Source organism: Marmota flaviventris, chromosome 2, assembly GCF_047511675.1.
Source record: "Marmota flaviventris isolate mMarFla1 chromosome 2, mMarFla1.hap1, whole genome shotgun sequence".
NCBI classification, from domain to species: Eukaryota; Metazoa; Chordata; class Mammalia; order Rodentia; family Sciuridae; genus Marmota; species Marmota flaviventris.
In genome coordinates, this window is record NC_092499.1 from 47,124,102 (window position 1) to 47,141,696 (window position 17,595).

At 38.4% G+C, this 17,595-nt stretch overlaps 1 protein-coding gene across 3 annotated transcripts in view; it reads right to left on the minus strand.

Moving 5' to 3' along the window:
* Positions 1–17,595, minus strand: part of Baz1a (bromodomain adjacent to zinc finger domain 1A) — a 117,886-nt gene that overhangs the window by 26,305 nt on the left and 73,986 nt on the right. For 2 of the 3 annotated variants that reach the window (XM_071607829.1, XM_027929501.2), the window contains 5 exons: positions 15,029–15,124; positions 14,670–14,894; positions 13,824–13,989; positions 13,240–13,353; positions 86–210 (listed from right to left, as the gene is read on the minus strand). In XM_071607829.1, coding sequence (XP_071463930.1) covers positions 86–210; positions 13,240–13,353; positions 13,824–13,989; positions 14,670–14,894; positions 15,029–15,124 — 726 coding nt within the window. The remainder of the gene's footprint in view (positions 1–85; positions 211–13,239; positions 13,354–13,823; positions 13,990–14,669; positions 14,895–15,028; positions 15,125–17,595) is intronic. The other variant, XM_027929502.2, reaches the window with a different exon arrangement.

The window sequence follows — 17,595 nt, forward strand, 5'->3', positions numbered from 1 at the left end:
AGGTCACCATGGGCAAATTAACAGGACCTATCTCAAAATTAAAAACAAACAAACAACAAAACAAAAAACAACTCAATATTATTACCTCTTCTGCTTTTTTTATGTGATCCTAGGTCATCTTCATCTTCAGTGACTGTATCTTGATCAAGGTCCTTTTGTTCTATTTCTTTGCTTTCAGTGCTAGTATCAAAATCTTCCTTTTCTTCCTCCCTTTAAGATAAAAACAAATATATAAACTTATTAATGAATATAATATAATTCCATTCATGTTATATTGTCTCACTCTACTGTCATGTATATCTAAAAAAAAATATTGTCTGCCTAAAAAGTATAAGGCATTATGCTTAGGAAGTAGTGAATAATGTAAAACTGTAAACATGCAAGTGTTTATAGTCTTGCAGAGAAAAGAGATAATTACATAATGTAAAATTAAAATATGTAGTAAGTACCAAAAAAGGAGGACCTCAAGATGCTAGAAAACATGTCAAGAAGAATCAAATCTATCTAGGATTGAGAGAGTCTGGCTTGAACAAGTGTCATTTAAATTGTGACTCCAGGGGGATGGGGAAGTAGTGAGCAGCAGAAGAGAGGAAATCTGCATATCATGCTGAAAAACAACATATGCACATATGCATAGTCACGAAGCTTATAATTTTGAGAAATGTATAAGTGAAAAAGCAATAAATCAAGATATATATGAGAAAAACGCAGGGTTAGATCATACTTGACCTTGGAGGGCATTATACAAAAAGCAATGGGAAAAAACCTAGAGTTTAGAGAAGGAAATTGATATAATTTGAAAGCACTTTGGCTGCTATTTGTAAAGTTAACCAGGTGAAGAAGAAAATGAAGGGACACTAGTAACGAAGCCACTGTAATAGCGCAGGTGGCTGGCTAGGAGGTGATGGAAGCTCAGAGTAGGAAGGAGATATAGACAAATACTGGAGAAGAAAAGTAGTTACATTCCTATAAAGTAGGCAGAATGAACACAATATGGATATTCATATTTACTCTACTATTTTGCTTCAATTAAAACTAAAATTATATGACCTTGAAATAAATTCCACCATTTATGTTCTACATCATAGAGTGATTTTGCAAGCTCACATGTATTCAGGAGATAGAGATAATATACATAAGTGAGGCTGGATGAGTATAAAAAATACAGTGGTGGTACATGCCTAGAACCCCAGCAACTCAGGAGGCTTAGCAAGACCCTCAGCAACTTAGTGAGACCCTGCCTCAAAATAAAAAAAAATAAAAAGGACTGGGGTATAGCTCAGTGCTAGAGAACCTCTGGGTTAAAAAAAAAAAAAGATTGAAATATGGACTGGGTATAGCTTAATGGTAAAGAGCACAAGCTTAAGGCATGTGCAAGACCTTGGATTAAATCCCCAGCACCAAAAAATAAAAAGTAATATAAAATAAAAAAAATAAATCGAGATAATTTATGATGTGAAAACCACTATTTAATTCAGAACATTTCATCATTCAAAAAAAAAAAAAAAAAAAAAGACCCCTCCATATCCATTTATAGTTACTCCACTGCCCCTGGCACTCATTTGCTTTCTGTTTCTATATATTCACTTATTCTGGACATTTCGTATAAATAGAAACACAATACATGGCATTTTGGGACTAGCTTCTTTAATTCAGCATATTTTCACAGCTCCTTTACATTGCAACATTTATCGGAACTCTATTCCTTTTTATTGCTGAATAATATTCTCCTGCATGATGTACCACAGAAGAAATATACCATTTTGTTTATCCATTTATCAACTGAAAGACATTTGAGTTGTTACCACTCTCTTCAGTTAAGAATAATGCTGTTATAAACATTTATGTATACATCTCTGAGTGAATGTATACTCTTAATTCTCTTGAGTACATAAGAGAATGGCTGTAACATTTATACACAGCAATATGGTTTAACTTTTGAAGAACTGTCCAGTTACTTTCCAAAACAGTTATACCATTTTATATTCCCATAAGCAATGTATGAGAATTCTAATTTCTTCATATCCTTGTCAATACCTGATGTCCATCAGTTTGAATAAAGTAGTATTGTGGAGCTGGGTGCAGCAGGAGGATCACGCGTTCAAAGCCAGCCTCAACAAAAAGCAAGGTGCTAAGCAACTCAGGGAAACCCTGTCTCTAAATAAAATACAAAATAGGGCTGGGGATATGGCTCAGTAGTTGAGTGCCCCTGAGTTCAATCCCCAGTACCCACCTCCCCACCAAAAAAAAAAAAAAAGAGAGAGAGAGAGAGAGAGAGAGAGAGAGAAAAAAAGAAAGTGGTACTGTTTTTTTTTTTAATATTTATTTTTTTAGTTATCGGCGGACAACATTTTTGTTTGTATGTGGTGCTGAGGATAGAACCCGGGCTGCACGCATGCCAGGCGAGCGCGCTACCGCTTGAGCCACATCCCCAGCCCGGTACTAGGGTTTTAATGTTCACTTCCCGGATGGCTAATGATGTTGGGCAGGTTTTCATGCACTTATCTATATCTTCTTTACCCAAATGTCTATTCAAATCCCATGTCATTTTAAAATTATTTTGTCTTGGGCTGTGATTATGGCTCAGTAGTAGAGTGCTTGCCTAGCATATGCGAGGCACTGGGTTCAATCCTCAGCACTACATAAAAATGAATAAATAAAATAAAGGTATAATTAAAAAAATTGTTGTCTTTTTATTGTTGAATTATAAGAATTCTTTACATATTCTAGCTACAAGTCCCTTTTCAGATACAGAATTTTCAATTTTTTTTCTCTCATTCAATAGGCTGCCTTTTTTAAAAAGACATATTTTCTTTTTAAAAAAATTAAGTTGTTGATAGATTTTATTTTATTTATTTATTTTTATATGGTGCTGAGGACCAAACCCAGTGCCTCACACATGTGAGGAAAGCACTCTACCACTGAGCCACACCCCAGCCCTCATTAGGTTGCCTTTTATTTCCTTGATAGTGTCTTTTAAATCACATAAGTTGTTCTTGACTAGGCAGAATTAATTCAGTCAAAATGGCCATATTACTAAAAGCACTACACAGATTTAATGCAATTTTCTGTTAAAATTCCAATGATATCCTTCATAGAAACAGTAAAAGCAGTCGTGATATTCATTTAGAAAAGCAAGAGGCCCAGAATAGCCAAAGCAATCCTTAGCCAGAAAAATGAGGCATCACAATACCAGACCTTAAATTATAATACAGAACAAAAACAGCATGGTATTGGCACCAAAACAGGCAAAAAGACCAATGGAACAGAATAAAAGACACAGAGACAAACCCACATAAATATAGTTATCTCATACTAGACAAAGGCATCATAAACATACCTTAGAGAAAAGATAGCCTCTTCAACAAATGATGCTGGGAAAACTGAAAATCCATATGTAGTAGAATGAAACTGAACCCCTATCTCTCACTCTGCATAAAACTCAACTCAGAGTGGATCAAGGACCTAAGCATTAGACCAGAGATCCTGTACCTACTAGAAGAAAATAAAGGCCCAACTCTCCATCATGTTGGCTTTACGAATCAAATTCCTCAACAAGACTCCTATAGCACAAGAAATAAAATCAAGGGCTGGGGTTATAGCTCAGTGGTAGAGCTATAACCCCAGGCAAAAGCACTTGCCTCGTACGCGTGAGGCCCTGGGTTTAATCCTCAGCACCACATAAAAAATAAGTAAATAAAAATAAAGATTATGCTGAGGGGCAGAGCCGCCCCCTCCCCCTGCGCCGGCATAGTAGAGAGAACTGGGACCAAACACAGAGCAGGCCCAGCAGCCTGCTGAGGGGCAGAGCCGCCCCCCACCCCCCTCGCCTGCCAGGTAGGGGAAGGGTGACCACCAACAGAAAAGGCCCAGTGGCCCAGGGCGGGACAGAGCTTCCAATCACTCCTGCAAGGTAGGCGGGCCTGCGACCCACTGGCAGAAGAGGAGCAGCCACCTGCTGAGAGGCTGAGCCGCCCCCTCCCCCTGCGCCAGCATAGTAGAGAGAACTGGGACCAAACACAGAGCAGGCCCAGCAGCCTGCTGAGGGGCAGAGCCGCCCCCCACCCCCCTCGCCTGCCAGGTAGGGGAAGGGTGACCACAGACAGAAAAGGCCCAGTGGCCCGCGGCGGGACAGAGCTTCCAATCACTCCTGCAAGGTAGGCGGGCCTGCGACCCACCGGCAGAAGAGGAGCAGTCGCCTGCTGAGAGGCTGAGCCGCCCCCTCCCTCTGCGCCGGCATAGTAGAGAGAACTGGGACCAAACACAGAGCAGGCCCAGCAGCCTGCTGAGGGGCAGAGCCGCCCCCCACCCCCCTCGCCTGCCAGGTAGGGGAAGGGTGACCACCGACAGAAAAGGCCCAGTGGCACAGGGCGGGACAGAGCTTCCAATCACTCCTGCAAGGTAGGCGGGCCTGCGACCCACTGGCAGAAGAGGAGCAGCCGCCTGCTGAGAGGCTGAGCCGCCCCCTCCCCCTGCGCTGGCATAGTAGACGGAACTGGGACCAATCACAGAGCAGGCCCAGCGGCCTGCTGAGGGGCAGAGCCGCCCCCCACCCCCCTCGCCTGCCAGGTAGGGGAAGGGTGACCACCGACAGAAAAGGCCCAGTGGCCCGCGGCGGGACAGAGCTTCCAATCACTCCTGCAAGGTAGGTGGGCCTGCGACCCACTGGCAGAAGAGGAGCAGCCGCCTGCTGAGAGGCTGAGCCGCCCCCTCCCCCTGCGCCGGCATAGTAGAGGGAACTGGGACCAAACACAGAGCGGGCCCAGCGGCCTGCTGAGGGGCAGAGCCGCCCCCCACCCCCCTCGCCTGCCAGGTAGGGGAAGGGTGACCACAGACAGAAAAGGCCCAGTGGCCCGCGGCGGGACAGAGCTTCCAATCACTCCTGCAAGGTAGGCAGGCCTGCGACCCACCGGCAGAAGAGGAGCAGCCGCCTGCTGAGAGGCTGAGCCGCCCCCTCCCCCTGCGCCGGCATAGTAGAGGGAACTGGGACCAAACACAGAGCAGGCCCAGCGGCCTGCTGAGGGGCAGAGCCGCCCCCCACCCCCCTCGCCTGCCAGGTAGGGGAAGGGTGACCACCGACAGAAAAGGCCCAGTGGCCCGCGGCGGGACAGAGCTTCCAATCACTCCTGCAAGGTAGGCGGGCCTGCGACCCACCGGCAGAAGAGGAGCAGCGGCCTGCTGAGAGGCAGAGCCGCCCCCTCCCCCCCGCGCCTGCAAGGTAGTCGGAACTGAGACCACCATCAGAACAGGTCAGACCTGCAACCGAGAGACAGAACAGGCCCAGTGGCCTGAGGAAGGGTAGAGCCGCCCCCCCCCCACGCCTGCAAAGTAGGCGGACCTGCGACCCACTGGCAGTACAGCCCCAGAGGCCTGCAGAGGGGCAGTGCCGCTGCCTGCGCCTGCAAAGTAGGCAGAACGGCGACCACCGACAGAACAAGCCTAGCGGCCCGCAGAGGGACAGAGCCGCCGCCCGCGCCTGCAAGGACGGCGGACCTGCTACCGACTGGCAGAGCAGGCCCAGCGGCCTGCCGGCGTGGTAGGCACATTGCCCCAATTGGCGGCGGGGCAGAGCCGCCGCCCGTGCCTGCGAGGGAGACTTTGCAACTATACAAGACCAATATAAATATATAGGGGGAAAATTCAATAGCACAACAGTTTCACCAAGAAGAAAGGAACGCGAACAGTATGAAGAGACAAGGAAAGAAAGGACCACAAGCATTGCAGGTCAACTCAACTTTAGAAGAGGTAATAGCTGCAGCTGATGGAATGTCAGATAAAGAATTCAGGATATACATGCTTCAGATGATCTGGAGTCTCAAGGAAGACATCAGACAGCAAAATCAGACAATGAAAGATCACTTCAACAATGAATTACATAAACAAATCCAAGAAGCAAAAGATCAACTATACAGGGAAATAGAGGTTATAAAAAACAAACAAACAGAAATCCTAGAAATGCAGGAAGCAATAAGCCAACTTAAAAACTCAATTGAGAATACTACCAGCAGAGTAGAACACTTAGAAGACAGAACATCAGACAATGAAGATAAAGTATTTCAACTTGAAAAGAACATAGACAGCTCAGCAAGACTGTTAAGAAACCATGAGCAGAACATCCAAGAAATATGGGATAACATCAAGAGACCAAATTTAAGAGTCATTGGGATACAGGAAGGAACAGAGTTTCAAACCAAAGGAATGAGCAATCTATTCAATGAAATAATTCGAGAAAACTTCCCAGACTTGAAGAATGAGACAGAACCCCAAATCCTAGAAGCCTACAGGACGCCGAATGTGCAAAATCATAAGAGACCCACACCTAGACACATTATAATGAAGATGCCCAACATACAGAACAAGGAGAGAATTTTAAAAGCTACAAGAGAAAGGAAGCAGATCACATTTAGGGGTAAGCCAATCAGGATAACAGCTGATCTTTCAACACAGACTCTGAAAGCTAGAAGATCCTGGAATAACATATTTCAAACACTGAAAGAAAATGGGTTCCAACCAAGAATTGTGTTTCCAGCGAAATTAAGCTTCAGGATGGAAGATGAAATTAAAACCTTCCACGATAAACAAAAGTTAAAAGAATTTGCAGCTAGAAAACCATCTCTTCAAAACATCCTTGGCAAAACATTACAGGAAGAGGAAATGGAAAATAACAATGAAAACCAACAGTGGGAGGTAGGACACTAAAGGGGGGAAAATAATCAAAGTGGAAAACAAACCATGTTTAGTAACATAAATAAACAAATATGGCTGGAAGAACAACCCATATCTCAATAATAACCCTAAATGTTAATGGCTTAAACTCACCAATCAAGAGACACAGGCTAGTAGAATGGATCACAAAACAAGACCCAACAATATGCTGCCTACAGGAGACGCATTTGATAGGAAAAGACATACATAGGCTGAAGGTGAAAGGTTGGGAAAAATCATATCACTCATATGGACTTCGGAAACAAGCAGGAGTATCCATACTCATATCAAATAAAATAGATTTTAAGCCAAAGTTAATCAAAAGGGATAAAGAGGGACACTACATACTGCTCAAGGGAACCATACACCAACAAGACATAACAATCATAAATATATATGCCCCAAACAATGGTGCAGCTATGTTCATCAAACAAACTCTTCTCAAGTTCAAGAGTCTAATAGACCACCATACAATAATCATGGGAGACTTCAACACACCTCTCTCACCACTGGACAGATCTTCCAAACAAAAGTTGAATAAGGAAACTATAGAACTCAATAACACAATTAATAACCTAGACTTAATTGACATATATAGAATATACCACCCAACATCAAACAGTTACACTTTTTTCTCAGCAGCACATGGATCCTTCTCAAAAATAGATCATATATTATGTCACAGGGAAACTCTTAGACAATACAAAGGAGTAGAGATAATACCATGCATCCTATCTGATCATAATGGAATGGAACTGAAAATCAACGATAAAAGAAGGAAGGAAAAAGAATATATCACTTGGAGAATGAACAATAGGTTACTGAATGATCAATGGGTTATAGAAGACATCAAGGAGGAAATTAAAAAATTCTTAGAGATTAATGAAAACACAGACACAACATATCAGAATCTATGGGACACATTGAAAGCAGTTCTAAGAGGAAAATTCATTGCTTGGAGTTCATTCCTTAAAAAAAGAAAAAACCAACAAATAAATGATCTCATACTTCATCTCAAAATCCTAGAAAAAGAAGAGCAAAACAACAGCAAAAGAAGTAGAAGGCAAGAAATAATTAAAATCAGAGCTGAAATCAATGAAATCGAAACAAAAGAAACAATTGAAAAAATTGACAAAACTAAAAGTTGGTTCTTTGAAAAAATAAACAAAATCGACAGACCCTTAGCCATGCTAGCGAAGAGAAGAAGAGAGAGAACTCAAATCACTAACATACGGGATGAAAGAGGCAATATCACAACAGACACTTCAGAAATACAGAAGATAATCAAAAATTATTTTGAATCCTTATACTCCAATAAATTAGAAGATAGTGAAGGCATAGATAAATTTCTTAAGTCATATGATCTGCCCAGATTGAGTCAGGAGGATATAGACAACCTAAACAGACCAATATCAATTGAGGAAATAGAAGAAACCATCAAAAGACTACCAACTAAGAAAAGCCCAGGACCGGATGGGTATACAGCAGAGTTTTACAAAACCTTTAAGAGGAACTAATACCAATACTTTTCAAGCTACTTCGGGAAATAGAAAAAGAGGGAGAACTTCCAAATTCATTCTACGAGGCCAACATCACCCTGATACCTAAACCAGACAAAGACACTTCAAAGAAAGAAAACTACAGACCAATATCTCTAATGAACCTAGATGCAAAAATCCTCAATAAAATTCTGGCCACTCGGATACAAAGGCACATCAAAAAAATTGTGCACCATGATCAAGTAGGATTCATCCCTGGGATGCAAGGCTGGTTCAATATAAGGAAATCAATAAATGTTATTCACCACATCAATAGACTTAAAAATAAGAACCATATGATCATCTCGATAGATGCGGAAAAAGCATTCGACAAAGTACAGCATCCCTTTATGTTCAAAACTCTAGAAAAACTAGGGATAACAGGAACATACCTCAATATTGTAAAAGCAATCTATGCTAAGCCTCAGGCTAGCATCATTCTGAATGGAGAAAAATTGAAGGCATTCCCTCTAAAATCTGGAACAAGACAGGGATGCCCTCTCTCACCACTTCTGTTCAACATAGTTCTCGAAACACTGGCCAGAGCAATTAGACAGACGAAAGAAATTAAAGGCATCAAAATAGGAAAAGAAGAACTTAAATTATCACTATTTGCAGATGACATGATTCTATACCTAGCAGACCCAAAAGGGTCTACAAAGAAACTATTAGAGCTAATAAATGAATTCAGCAAAGTGGCAGGATATAAAATCAACACGCATAAATCAAAGGCATTCCTGTATATCAGCGACAAATCCTCTGAAATGGAAATGAGGACAACCACTCCATTCACAATATCTTCAAAAAAAATAAAATACTTGGGAATCAACCTAACAAAAGAGGTGAAAGACTTATACAATGAAAACTACAGAACCCTAAAGAGAGAAATAGAAGAAGATCTTAGAAGATGGAAAAATATACCCTGTTCATGGATAGGCAGAACTAACATCATCAAAATGGCGATATTACCAAAAGTTCTCTATAGGTTTAATGCAATGCCAATCAAAATCCCAACGGCATTTCTTGTAGAAATAGAGAAAGCAATCATGAAATTCATATGGAAAAATAAAAGACCCAGAATAGCAAAAACAATGCTAAGCAGGAAATGTGAGTCAGGCGGTATAGCGATACCAGACTTCAAACTATATTACAGAGCAATAGTAACAAAAACAGCATGGTACTGGTACCAAAACAGGCGGGTGGACCAATGGTACAGAATAGAGGACACAGAAACCAATCCACAAAACTACAACTATCTTATATTTGATAAAGGGTCTAAAAGCATGCAATGGAGGAAGGATAGCATCTTCAACAAATGGTGCTGGGAAAACTGGAAATCCATATGCAACAAAATGAAACTGAATCCCTTTCTCTCGCCATGCACAAAAGTTAATTCAAAATGGATCAAGGAGCTTGATATCAAATCAGAGACGCGCCGTCTGATAGAAGAAAAAGTTGGCTACGATCTACAGTCGGTGGGGTCGGGCTCCAAATTCCTCAATAGGACACCCATAGCACAAAAGTTAATAACTAGAATCAACAAATGGGACTTACTCAAACTAAAAAGTTTTTTCTCAGCAAAAGATACAATAAGAGAGGTAAATAGAGAGCCTACAACCTGGGAACAAATCTTTACTCCTCACACTTCAGATAGAGCCCTAATATCCAGAGTATACAAAGAGCTCAAAAAATTAGACAATAAGAGAACAAACAACCCAATCAACAAATGGGCCAAGGACCTGAACAGACACTTCTCAGAGGAGGACATACAGTCAATCAACAAGTACATGAAAAAATGCTCACCATCTCTAGCAGTCAGAGAAATGCAAATCAAAACCACCCTAAGATACCATCTCACTCCAGTTAGATTGGCAGCCATTATGAAGTCAAACAACAAGTGCTGGCGAGGATGTGGGGAAAAGGGTACACTTGTACATTGCTGGTGGGACTGCAAATTGGTGCAGCCAATTTGGAAAGCAGTATGGAGATTTCTTGGAAAGCTGGGAATGGAGCCACCATTTGACCCAGCTATTCCCCTTCTCGGTCTATTCCCTAAAGACCTAAAAAGAGCATGCTACAGGGACACTGCTACATCGATGTTCATAGCAGCACAATTCACAATAGCTAGACTGTGGAACCAACCTAGATGCCCTTCAATGGATGAATGGATAAAAAAAATGTGGCATTTATACACAATGGAGTATTACTCTGCATTAAAAAATGACAAAATCATAGAATTTACAGGGAAATGGATGGCATTAGAGCAGATTATGCTAAGTGAAGCTAGCCAATCCCTAAAAAACAAATGTCAAATGTCTTCTTTGATATAAGGAGAGTAGCTAAGAACAGAGTAGGGTCGAAGAGCATGAGAAGAAGATTAACATTAAACAGGGATGAGAGGTGGGAGGGAAAGGGAGAGAGAAGGGAAAATGCATGGAAATGGAAGGAGACCCTCAGAGGTATACAAAAGTACATACAAGAGGAAGTGAGGGGAAGGGGAAAAATAATACAAGGGGGACAAACGAATGTCAGTAAAGGGGGCAGAGAGAGAAGAGGGGAGGGGAGGGGAGGGGAGGGGAGGGGAGGGGGGATAGTAGAGGATAAGAAAGACAGCAGAATACAACAGACACTAGTATGGCAATATGTAAATCAATGGATGTGTAACTGATGTGATTCTGCAATCTGTATATGGGGTAAAAATGGGAGCTCATAACCCACTTGAATCAAATTGTGAAATATGATATATCAAGAACTATGTAATGTTTTGAACAGCCAACAATAAAAAAAAAAAAAATAAATAAAGATTAAAAAAAAAGAAACAAAATCAAAAATCCATAAATGGGATGGTATCAAACTAAAAAGCTTCTCCACAGTAAGGAAAACAATCAAGAACATGAAGAGAGAGCCTACAGAATGGGAGAAAATCTTTGCTACCTGTACCTCAGATAGAGCATTAATCTCCAGGATATACAAAGAACTCAAAAAACATAACAACAACAACAAAAAACCCAATCAATAATGGGCAAAAAAAGTGAACAGGCACTTCACAGAAAAAGAAATATGAATGGCCAATAAATATATGAAAAAATGTTCAACATCTCTAGAAATTACAGAAATGCAAATTAAAACTACACTGAGATTTCGCCTCATTCTAGTCAGAACAGCAATTATCAAGAATACAACAATAAATGTTGGTGAGGATGTGGGGGAAAAGGTTCACTTATATATTCCTGATGGGAATGAAATCTGGTGAAGCTGTGTGGAGATTCCTCAGGAAACTTGGAATGGAATCCCCATTTGAGCCCCATGGAATCAAAAGTAAGGGTATAATTTTGATACAAAATCTGAAGGCAAAATATGAAAAATCACAAATCATTCTAACTTAAAATTATGCAAAAATCCTAGCAAAATGACATAAATATTTGTTTGAAGAAGCTGTGTGCCATGGCACATGTCTATAGTCCCAGCTACTGAGAAGGCTGAGGTAGGAGAAGGATTGAGCCTAAAGAGTTTGAAGCTAGTATATAACCATACCTCAGTATATACCCAAAGGACTTAAAATCAGCATACTACAGTGACGTGGCCATATCAAGGTTTATAGCAGCATCAATATTCATAGTGAACCTATGGAACCAACCTAGATGCCCTTTCAACAGATGATTGGATAAAGAAAATGTGGTATATATACAAAATGGAATATTAGTTAGCCATAGAAGAATGAAACTATGACATCTGCCAGTAAATGAACGGAACTGGAGATTATCATGCTAAGGGAAAAAAGCCAATCCCAAAAAACAAAAGGCCAAATGTTCTCTTTCTCTGATATGTGGATGATAACATGTAATAAGCTAGGGTAGAATAGAAGTTCACTGGTTTGGACAAAGTGAATGAAGGAAAGGGAGAGGGATGGGAATAGGAAAGACAGTAGAATTAATTGGACATAACTTTCTTATGCTCATATATAAATACACAAACAGTGAAACATTATGTACAACTGCAAGAATGGGAGCCTATATAGAATATGTCATAGTCCATTTTATGTATAATATGTCAAAGTATATTCTACTGTCATGTATATCTAAAAAGAATAAATTAAAACACATAAGTTTTAAATTTTGATTAAGTCCTTTAATTGCTGTTCTTTATGTGCCATTTCTATTAATTTTTAAAATTTTTATTAATTTTTTTGTGTGTGTGGTACTGGGGATATAATCCAGGAATGTGTTCATGCTAGACAAGTTTTCTCTACACTAGGATAAATCCCTACCTCTTTTTAATTTAATTTTTGGGATAAGGTCAGGTCTTGCTAAGTTGCTGAGGCTGGTCTTGAACTTGTGATCCTCCTGCCTTGGTTAACTGAGTCACTGAGATTACAGGGATGCACCACTGCACCTGGCTTTACTTGTTTTCATAACTAATCCTTATTCCAAATATTTGAAAAGCAATAAAATACTTTGGCAGTCTCTAACTTACCTGAGGCACTATCATTCTTTCCCTATACCATAAACTGAAATTTCAAATATCATCCTTCTCTATCTATCAAAGGATCTCTGAAATAGTGGGATGTGGTAGTGGAAATAAACGACTCATGCAAGAAATATTACTGCTTAAAAATAACTTATTGAAAGCTTTCTGTGAAATTACCATTCAAAACATTAATTCTGGGGCTAGGGTTGTAGCTCAGTGGTAGAGCACTAGCCTAGCACATGTGAGGCACCGGGTTCGATCCTCAGCACCATATAAAAATAAATAAATAAAAGAAAAAAAATTAATTCTAAGAGAAAATTGGCCTAAAATTTAAAAATTTAATGACAGATATATACTTGATGACTTCCTATATATACATTTTATAAGTTTGACAGCAATTATTGTGTACTTATAGAAGACTAGTTTACTAAAATTCGGAAGTATTCTACAGTTTAAGTTACTTGATTTTTATTTACATATGTTAAGATGAATAAATAAAGTCAGGTAAGCAGTGTAGTTCAAGCCATACCCTATAGATAAATCTGTTGTTGAATTTCTTTGCTCATCTTCCTTCAGTTTTTCTTGTTTTTCTTTCATTTTTTGTTCTTGCTCCTTAAGTTTTTCTTCCTTCCTTTTACGAATTCTGAAAGTCAAAGTAAAATATTATAGTCTACTGATGCAAAGACATGTTTAAAATTTCAGGATCTTGTCTTTAATTATTCATTATGAAAAGTGCTCCAAATGTTATTACAGTCCATTCAATAACTTCTTTGTAAAGCCAACAAACATCAGAATAAGTAACAGAATGTAAAATACTATTTTTACAAAGAAATATATATATATATATATGTACTGGGAATTGAACTCAGGGGCACTCAACCACTGAGCCACATCCCCAGCCCTATTTTGTATTTTATTTAGAGACAGGGAGGATGTCTCACTTAGTGCCCAGCTAAGAGTTGCTTAGTGCCTCACTAAGTTGCTGAGGCTGGCTTTGAACTTGAGAATCTTCTGTCTCAAGCCTCCAGAGCCACTGGGATTACAGGCGTGCGCCACTACACCTGGCGAAATAAATAGCTTTTAATAGCATGACTGACTGTAATTATATCTTACCTAGCAGCTGCTTCTTCCCTCTCTTTTCGATGTTGTTCTGCTTTTAATTCCCGGAATTCCTGTTTTGCCTGTCGTAATATATCAACATAATCTTCAATGAAATCCCGAGTAGAAACTAGGGTCAGTAGCTTCCCACAGAGAGCATGAAGTATCTTCATTTTTTCTCCTGTCAAAAATTGGTAAACAAGACTTCTGTATTATCAATGAGAAAAAGAGGAATTGTGTTTGAAAATTTTAAATTTGTGGCTCAATATGGAATACCTAATAAAGAATAAGGAGTACTCTCTAATGGTCAAACATGCTAATGGCATCTTTTCAAAGCAACTTTGAATCCAATTTAGTAGCAATGTGATATATAAGTCATTTTAAATAGTAATATCTATCTTGTATACTAGCTAAGTGGACATGAAAAATTTTCTAATTGCAAAAATTATTTTAAGTTTTCATTTTTAGACTCACTAATAAAGTTCAAATCAAAACTAAATTATGATCATGTGAATTAAAAAAATGGCAACAAACTGCTACTCTGAAGAGATCGCACAAAGTCACTGCTATAAATTATAAAGATATATGAATGTCGGGAAATAAGGTGCTCTACATTTATTATATGTTCTCTAAAGTTCATTAAATTTTTTACATTTTTTATGTTATAATATGAAAAACAGGTTCAATTTAGGTCATTATTTGTAGTCTAATAAATTTTTCTTAAAAGACTTATCTTTTTTAACTTTCTCTTTTAAAACTGATATCATCTAAAATTTCTCATCAGCTACTTTGTTTTTTGGGCACAAGAGACACAAAAGGATGGGAAGTGGGCAGTTTACAAAAATTTCAACTTAAGTTTACCTGGTGTCAAATCATACACTGAAGTGCTTGATAGCTTTTTTAGTAGGCTGGGGTTGCTCAAACGAAGCTCCATACAGGCATCATCTGTAGCATCAAATCCTCCTCGTTTCTGATATCTGTACTTTGCATTTGCTGATGTTACATCAGCACCTGAAGCTAAGATGTGCAGTCTGAGTATTTCAGAAAGAGTGCAGCTATCAAGATCCAAGCTTTTCAAACTGCAGCCTGTAGTTGTTAAAAATGAAAGAGTCATTTAGGACAATAAATACTTAGCAATTTAAAATATACCTTTATAAATTAAAAAACAAAAAGTCAAATAAGCAAATAAATAAATAAAATAAAATAAAACCCACACATACCCTGGTGTAACTGTGGCCATGCAGCTGCCAAAGATGCAACTGCAGACAGTGCAGATTTTGTGGGGTCTGCATCTTCATCCAAAGCCTCTGTTAAATCTTTAAGGAAATAAATACTTTATTCTAGTGCAAATCAAAGCTTGAATATTTGGGAATAATGTCCTTTTAAAATGATGAAAGAGATAGAATCAACTTAACATTCAGGAACCTCAAAAGAACCAACACTAAGTACAAGCATTATTCACATTCTGCTTAGACTCCACCTACAACTATACATCCTAAAACACACATGCCACACTAACATTTTCCTTACATAACATAAAGAAGGCAATTTCCAAATTACCAACAAGATGCACTTACATATTACAAAAACACAGTAAAATGCACTTTAGAATTAGAAACAAATCCTCTCATTCAACATCACCTTAGAAAAAGCCCACTTTGAAAACTGGAATCTACTTAAAGCTACCCAATCTTTATTATAAATATTTTAAGATCAAACCTTAAAATAAAGGCTATAATCATCACAAAATCAACCTAGAAAAAGAGATAAAGAGAACTACTAAGCACTGCTGTTAGTACTTATTTAACCTTTTCATTAAAATTTCCAATCTTTATTTTGAAATATCTCCAATCCAAGAAACAATGGGATGATTTCCTTGTATTTTCCAAATGAACTGCTTTAGATTTGAAAAAAAAAAAAAGCTTGGCTTAAAAGTAGGACTAAACAACAAATCTACTGGTAAAAATGTAAAGCATTAGAATAAACAATCCTAATTATGATATACGGATTGATTTAAAAAAGATTAAGTTTAGAGAAAGAACTGCTATCCTTTAATAAAGGAAAGAGGTAGCTCTAAGATCACATCTAATTATAATAATTGACTATTTCATGACACTAAAAGCATCAACAGGATGACACAGAAGTTATTTGACTAAACTTATCACACATGACAAAAGTCATACCTATCAGGCCCAATCTAGCCCAATGACAAACAATGTATTTTTTTCTCACCAAGGAAAATTAGACTTAAAACTTTCAATTTTCATTTTACATATAAAGCCAAACAAAATTAATAGGCCCTCTAATTTTTTCCCAATCAGAACTTCAAAAACTACAAAATTCATCTAGTCCTAGATACACAACTATAAAACTGTGTTGGCTCTCTTTCTTAGCAGCAGCATCAACCTATACTATCTATAGAAAGTTATAATTTCCTAGGACCAAGGTTATAAACACCTTAGGTACTGAATCACTAGTGCAAGGACAGCTTATTTATTTGTTTTGCAGTGGTGGGGACGGAACCCAGGGCTTCCTGCAATGCTAGCTAAGCACTCTGCCAATGAGCTACATTTCCAGCAGGCCAGTTATTTTTAATTGGGTTAAAATAAAGTAACATGTTAAAATATGTATTCTGTAGCTCCATTATCTGTGATATAGCACTCTTGAGAAATTGTAAATATCACTGTAACATTTGTTTAGATAGTCACTTGGCTATATCACACGAAAAGAATATAGCTGAAATGTATCTATGACTATCTGAAACACATTATATCTCAATCTAAAATTAATACATACAATTCCAACACTAAACAAGATATCCCAGCAAATACATAAAACTGTTCTATGTAAGAAGGACGCTCTTGTTTTTATAATTTACTTTTATTCTGTTTTGGTGTTGGGGATCAAAAACCCAGGGCCTTCTATATAAACAAGCACTCCACCAATGAGCTACCAACCCGTTCCCATGCTCTGAAGGGCTTTTAAGTTCATGATGTAAGACTGAAGACAGGATTTTAAAATGTAAGATTTTAAAAACTGCTAATCAACATTTCTAAGACTTGATATAAAAATGGAGGTCAAGGATTAAAGAAGTTATATCTTCTTGAAGACATAATTTTATGGGTAATGCTAGTGTGACAAATATTCAAATTTTCAACTTTGCTGCCGTATTTAGAGGCAACATGGTAGTCATTATGAGGGTCTAGATCAACCAAGCTTGTACCCAATTTCCTTACTCATGTTTCCTTAAGCACACCTCATTTCTTTATATGTAAAATGCAGACAATTATTATATCTACCTCACAAAGGTGGCCTGAGAATTAAATGAAATAACACATAGTGATATCAATTCTAACTATGTGATCTTTATTACATAACTTCACTGAACCGAGTTTTCCCATCACTAGATAAATTAATTCTTCTCTTTCTGATCAATTTTCCTCTTGCTAGAAATTGCAGAAAACATCTTACTAATAACACCATCACTAAGGAGAAGACGATATTCAATCCCATGTGATTCTTTAATTGATTTTTAGGAAGAGGTGTGAAAAAGCTTTTTTTGTTACTGAGATAGGAGAATAGATGTGAGGAAAAGTGTCAATTTTTATTCAGATATATAGACTTTATATTTATACTTATAGATAGTCCTTTATAAAAATGGAGCTATAAAATTTGCAGATTAAACAAATGGCAATACAAACCATACCCTTTCATATATATATTTCCTTTATATTAAATGATTTTTCAACACAATTTCCTTTTTACTCCCCCTCCCTTTTTACCCCCC